A 6,875-nucleotide genomic window follows, 5' to 3' on the forward strand; every position below is an offset into this window, starting at 1 on the left:
AATTGAAGAAAGATACTAATAAGTTCTCCCCAATTTGTCAAATTTTATGCATACATCAATTATAATTTTTATATACTAATATAATTATATATTAATATAGATTTTAAATATACTTATGAAGCATCCACTTAATTGTATTTGCTTCAAATATATTCATATCTAAATTTGTATTGAGAGAATAATTAAAAAAATTCAACAATAAAAACTAATATTAGATGTACTAGTATTTACTATTTACATTAATATTTACTATTAATATATAAGTTTGATTATATATTAATACAAATTTTGAATATACTACTGAAATACCCGCTTAATCGTATTTGCTTTAAAAGGAAGAGTTTTCGATAAGCCAAGAAGCGCCAAGATTTTTTAAATTTTTGACGCCTTCCCCCCCCCCCAATTGAATTAACATTGGTGAAGGTTCTTTCGGAGGGCTTCTTTCACATCCTTGTTCCTTTTTACTTTCCCTTCTGATTGGTTGTTACAACAATTATTCCTTAAATAATCATGAATAAAAATTGCTTAATTGGACCCGAAAAAAATTCCTATGATAAACAGGGATACATTTGCGAGGGGCAGGTTTTGGATAATAATAAGATGCAGAGCCAGAGAAGAGGAGTATTCCTGAATCATGGTCGAAGATGAGACAAAGACTGCTTTAAGATCTTTACAGAAGCTGCAGCTGATCAAACAAAATGACCCTCCCAAGTCATTCTAAGGTCTTTAGGTGAGCCACCCAAGCCGTGTGGACGGCACACTTGCAATCCTTAGGATGCGGGTTCAAATCCTAGTATGCAAATACCCAAGTCCTGGCTTGTTGTGGGGGTCAGTGGCGTGACTGTGAGCTCAGTCACCTGGGACGGGGAGGCTCTGGGCTTTTGAGGCCTGATCCTCAATCCAGTTGGGTCCCCCCAGCACAAATTACACAGATCCTCCGGTTCCAAAGAGGAGAGTACATCGTTTGGCTCCCAGCAAAAGGCAAAAAAGCCATTAAAGCAGTTGAGGATCTTTCAAGTAAGTTAACCTAGGTATTTGACCAAGAAAAATCTTAACGTGTATGATGAAAAACTAGGCTATTCCTCTATGCTGTTCGGCTAAATCTGCTGACTTATTATGCTAAAATGAAAATTAAATATTACCTGCATCAAAACTGCTGGTCCAAGATACTTATCTCCGTTCCACCAGTAGGATGGGCAGGCTGTACTGCAACAAGCACATAAAATGCACTCATAAAGACCGTCCTATAAAGAGAAAACAAAAAATGGGTAAAATTAAGGCTCATAATGATCACATGATGCTGACGTGACTATCATAATTTGCTATCTACACGCAAAATTCGTCTTCTTTTATGATGTAAGATATAAAGACCTTCTTGAAGGTCCGTTCACCTCGTAGGGATTGTCTGTAGAACATCTATTGTTCCTGGTATGGGCAATCCAGGAAACAATGCACTAGTGAATAATTTAACATCATTACAGGCCCAAGGAATTTCAAAATCATAAGACAAAATCGTTCAAAGTCACCAGATAAGAGGGGAAATCAGAAAAATTGAAAAAGTCTAGGCAAAAATTTAAAAATCACGACAAAATCCCAAAAACTAAAATCTAAGTGGTCTCATACCAGTAAATTGCAATAGGCTAGTGATTCTACAGTTTAAGGCGGAATACATTATTGATATTTTTGACACTAAAAATGTTTTAAAAAACCTGCAAATTGGCTTACAAAACTTCAAAACCCAAACCATGAAACGCCTCAAAACCCCACGTAAAGCCCCAAATTTTATTCCAAAAATGTTTTGGCCGAAATTTTAGTACAAAAATGGATTTTTAAAGGTCTTTTCCAATGAGTACGAACCCAATTTGAGGGTAAATTGCTTTAGACTTTAGTCCCCCCCCCCAAAAAAAAAACAACAAAAAACATAAAAGCCAAAATTCCGGACAACAGCTCAAAAATTTCATTTTCTTCAATAATGTTTGGGAATATCACTTTATACTTTATCTTACCTGCTCAATTGCACAAAATTAAAGCAACTAAGACCTTACGAGTTTAAATTCACGTAGACCAAACTTCTTAGACAACCCAAAATTGAGATGAAAGTCAATAACATGTTTTTTGGAAAAAAAATGAAAGTATCGGTTTCGACAAAACAGGGCATTTGAGACTGCTTGCCGTGTCGGTCACCTGGAGTTCTGAAATTTTATTTATAAAGGAAGTTTTACATCTGACATGACTTGTAAAAAGCAACAAAAATCACATAAAAAGTATAAAACAAATTTGAGCAAAACTGATCAGCACTATACATCCGTTAAAGGAATGACAGCATTGATTGCTGTGAAAAGGTATAACAAAAGAGACAAGATGAAAGGAAAAAAGGAAAAGAAAGAAAGGGCAAATTTTAGGAAAAGCATTTTCAGACATCAATTTAATACGTGTAAGAAATTGCAAACAAGATTAAATATCACCAGAAAGGGATAGAGCTAGTCAAAACTTTGACCGAGCTAGGAATTGATAACCATGGTGATTTTTTCCTAACTCTTTAAAACTCTTCTATTCACTTATGGTCTTGTTCAGTCAGTTACCTTCTCATTTTTTTTCCTTGGTGATTAATATTTTCATTGTTTCTGTAGGTCCTAAATTCAAATTTTTAATAACCGAAGTCCATTCATTTCAAAAGATATGATAATCACTTATATTTTTACTTTTATCACAACAATATTTATTTTTCCTTTACCCGTTTATGCTTCTTATTTCTTTCAAGTGACTTTTTAGCCGACGGAACAACCTTCCGGAGGGATTTCTAAAACGTGATAGTGCATTCTCAGCAAAATACTATTTCCAAATAAATGACTCACTTTTAAAATGTTTGCTCAGTAGTGAAATTACACTAGGGGTAAAAAATGAAGTTTGAACACATTGATATGGCTATTGAAAATTTTTATTTCATGGTTTTAGGGGGATATAAGGTTAGAGGAAAAGAAATGTCTGTACATGATACATCAAACCGGGTTAAATAAAAGAAAAAGAGAGATCTAATAACTTCAAAGGCAATACGAACTAAATCAACATCAACAATTTTGATAAAATATATTGTGGTAGAGTTTTTGCTAAAAATTCACAATACACCACTTTGAAAGAAAAAACTATGAATTATTACACAGAAGCTTTGGCGTACTGGAAGTTCTTATAGCATATTTGAGTTGAAATGAAAGTTGTATTGAAGCAAAAAGAAGCATCCTTTGACCAAAAACTGTGCTTTTGGAATTATTGGAAAAAATGTTCTAAGAAAAAAAAACGCAGTTTTTGTAAATTGAAAAGTGTAAGCAATAATGTACAGGAGAAAGCTTAGAAAACAATTAAAAGTAGTTGAATTCCCAAAAATTCAGCTAAAAAAAGAAGAAACAACATCGACACAAACTGTATGTAGGCCGATCTTTTTAATTATGAAATGCATACTAGGTAAGGATATTATTATCGATCTGTTTTAATCCTTGAACAAATTTAACAGCCTTGCCTTCTAATACCTGATCAGAATACCTGTGGGATATTTTTAAATAGTTAAATTATTTAGTCAGAACATTTTTTTTTATAAGTAATCTATCATTTCATCTATGACACTAATTTCACATCGATAGATTTTTGGATGGCATTGCCATTGCCGAAGTAGATGCCAAAGAGCCTCATTCATGTTTCGCTTTATTTGTGATTTCACGTTGCTTTTTCTACCCTGATCATGTAAGTAATCGAAAATTGGAGTGTCTAAGTTTTCAAAGTACCTTAATATGACAGTAATATACAAGAAAGGCGAGTTATTTCACTGTTTTCACTACATTTGACATTAGCACCATCCACATTCTTGAAAGGGAGGCTATTTAAACTCATAAGCTGCCAGATGAGCTCCGAAAGGTCTCTGTTACACCTAACATGACAACAATGACTGAAATGTTTAACTCCAGCGAGCTATTTACCCTAAACCAATTAGTGCCACCCAGATTACAGTTGTCATAGACAATTTGTCACAGTTGTCATTCTACTGCTCAATTCTTCTTTTACTTATCAAAACAACATGCAGTCTGGCCTCAGTCATGACATTTATTGCAGTTTTCTTGATAAATTATGGCTAGTATCAGGGTTGCTTTAAAAACAGTAGATCAAACTCTGTCTTTTAGCATTAGATATTTTGGGAAATGGCTTTAAACACCTTTAGTAGATTAGGTTTTGGAAAAATCTGGCAATTTTCCTCTTTATTAAGGCTCTGACACGCGTACACATGATATTATTCCAAAATTTCCTGCAACATATTACATTTAAAAGGTTTGAAACATAAGCTTATCTCAAGTTTATCCAAGAGTTCTACACGTTTATAAGTCCCAAGATATCAAAATAAAAAATGGTGCATTTTTGGAAGAATATTGGTCAATCATCAATCATATTTTGATTCATGTGAGAACAGCCTCGAATTTAGAAGCATAGGATTGGCAAAAATATTCAAATTTCCACTCTGACAATAACCCAAAGCAAGTATTATTTAGCTAACCTAACAGGCACACCTTTACGCATATAAAAATTCCAGCAAACGAGGGGTTTATAATCATAATTATGGACGACTATAATCCTTATGATTTGATCAATTACTTAAGTACAAACGCATCTAAGCCTTAAGAGGAAGCAGAATTTTTTCCAAGAACGGGCGGCAATAAGATATTGTGCAATCATGTTTGGACCTCTGCCTTTTAATTTTCCAAGAAGGAGGATCCTTGGACCAATCTCATTGTGTGTGTGAGGGGGGGGGGGGGGGCTCTATGCATAAATGTGATATGGCATAGGATGGGTTTCGAAGTCAGTTGAAATGTCCTACCGTTAACTATTTGTCGTTAGTATCCTTCCGAAGTTCTATGTGTAGTCCTATATTGAAGAAATGAATATTGAGGAGGGATTTTTCAAGGCCAACAGAAATACTAGAAGAATGAAGCGAATATTTCGGGACGACAACCTCATGTCTTCTTCAGCGTTATGAAAGAATTGCTCTGGCGAAATGAATGAAATGCGCACCAAATGAATAAAATTCACTTTTTTCGTCCAGCCTTTTCGTTGGCGTTAAAAAAACAAACACGGTCTTCATTTCATAATTTTTTTAGAATAAAACTGGTATCCCCCTATGTAGCCATAAAACAAATAAAAAAAGGATAAAGATCCTCCTGTAACGTCGATTCGACGTTTCAGTTTCTGCACGTTTTTTACAGGGGCAAGTAGCAAGCTCGTCGTTTGTTATACAGCTGCTACAGCTAAGGTAGGCTTCCCAAAGCAATTGAGTGGGCTGACCAAATTGAGCCAAATCCCTGACCTGAAAGGCCCAGGCCTCAGGACCAAGACATACAAGGCGGAGATGAGTTGTCTTAAATAGCTATTAAATAAAAAAAACTAGTTTTTTTAAACTAAAAACGAACGGAAATTACTTCGTATATGAAAAGGGTCGTTCCCTCCTCAACGCCCCGCTCTTTACGCTAAAGTTTGACTCTTTTCAATTCTACATTTTAAACAGTAAAAACTAAAATAAATATAGAATTTAAGTAAATTATTATTGAAAATTCTTTACTTGCACTGCTATCATGTTTCTAAAGGATGCTTCACCAAACCTATGCCTGGAAAGAACAGGGCTTCCATCAAAAGTTTACACTACATCAGCCTAAAGCCAGCTCTAAGAAAATTCTGGTATCCTCTTATGCAGCCATAAAACGAATTGGCAACAAATCATTACTATTCATGGCTTTGGGCAGGCAATGACATGTAATTAACAACATTGGGGTTCTCACTCATAATATAAATGTTAACAAAAGTTGTTGTACCAACCAGTTTCTTTCTATCTTCAACAGATTGCAGCAATTGCTGTTTGCCCATTTGGGCTTCATCCTCTCTTTGAAGCCAAGGTTGGATCGACCTATATTGCTGATAAAAGTTGTTCATATCAGGAACAAGATCTTTGATCACGTACATGTGAGGCAATGGGTAGATCTTTGTTGCCTTGCTTGATGTCGAATCAATTTTGCTATAATATAGAAATGAGGAGTCTAGATTAATTGCAAAAAAAATAAATGGTAAAAAATAGTTTTTACAAAAAACAGTTTTTTTATCCTAATCAAATAAAAACGATTTGAATGTATTTAAATACCAAAGATAAAAGGTTGGTGCTCCAACAATAAACTTCAGATTACTTGGTAAAAGAACCATTGAGGTCGCAAAATTGTCGAATCAATTTACAATAATATATAAATAAAGTGTCTACAACAGACAAGGGCAACCTTCTTTAGAAAAGAGCCATTGTCATAAGGGTGAAATAGTTTGCGGGCGACAAAAATTCAATTTCGGAATATATAAACCCAATTTTTTTGGCATTGGCTCTAAGCTAAATGCAAAACAAATAAAATACTACAAATGAGATTCTTACTTTAAAATAAGCAGTTTCCATGAACCAAATTTTCATCTTTTTCCATTTTTATTCATATTCCTAAATCCTTTTTGATAATACAATTTTATTTGAATTCATAGATATTTCATTAACAAGATTTTAAAAAATGGCGGAAAATGTTATATGTTGGCTATTTATGTTAAAGATTCTGCCGATAGGAAAATCCTTTGCACATCGACTGAAAAAAAAAATTATACATAAATAAAACTAGCTATAGATAGAAAAAGAATCACATTTTCCGTAGTTTTTGAAATTTTGACAATAAGATCCTCGAGATTTGAAACAAATTACATTCTCGAAAAATAGTATTAAAGAATAGAAATCTGATTAATAAACTTGCTGCATGTCATTAAGTAAGACTTACATAAGTAGTGCTTTTAGTTATGCATATAGCCTAGGGCCATAAATT

General features: G+C 33.8%; 1 protein-coding gene across 1 annotated transcript; it reads right to left on the minus strand.

Annotated features, from left to right (window-relative positions):
• Nucleotides 1-1,142: 1,142 nt before the first annotated feature.
• On the minus strand, nucleotides 1,143-6,046 carry LOC136043667 (succinate dehydrogenase [ubiquinone] iron-sulfur subunit, mitochondrial-like; the record flags this gene model as incomplete). Its single annotated transcript, XM_065728562.1, has 2 exons — nucleotides 1,143-1,244; nucleotides 5,851-6,046. Coding segments are annotated over 2 exons (298 nt in total), but the record flags the coding sequence as incomplete, so codon positions are not given.
• Between the last annotated feature and the right edge of the window lie 829 nt (nucleotides 6,047-6,875).

The sequence above is a fragment of the Artemia franciscana genome, unplaced genomic scaffold (assembly GCF_032884065.1).
Source record: "Artemia franciscana unplaced genomic scaffold, ASM3288406v1 Scaffold_8036, whole genome shotgun sequence".
Taxonomy (NCBI): Eukaryota; Metazoa; Arthropoda; class Branchiopoda; order Anostraca; family Artemiidae; genus Artemia; species Artemia franciscana.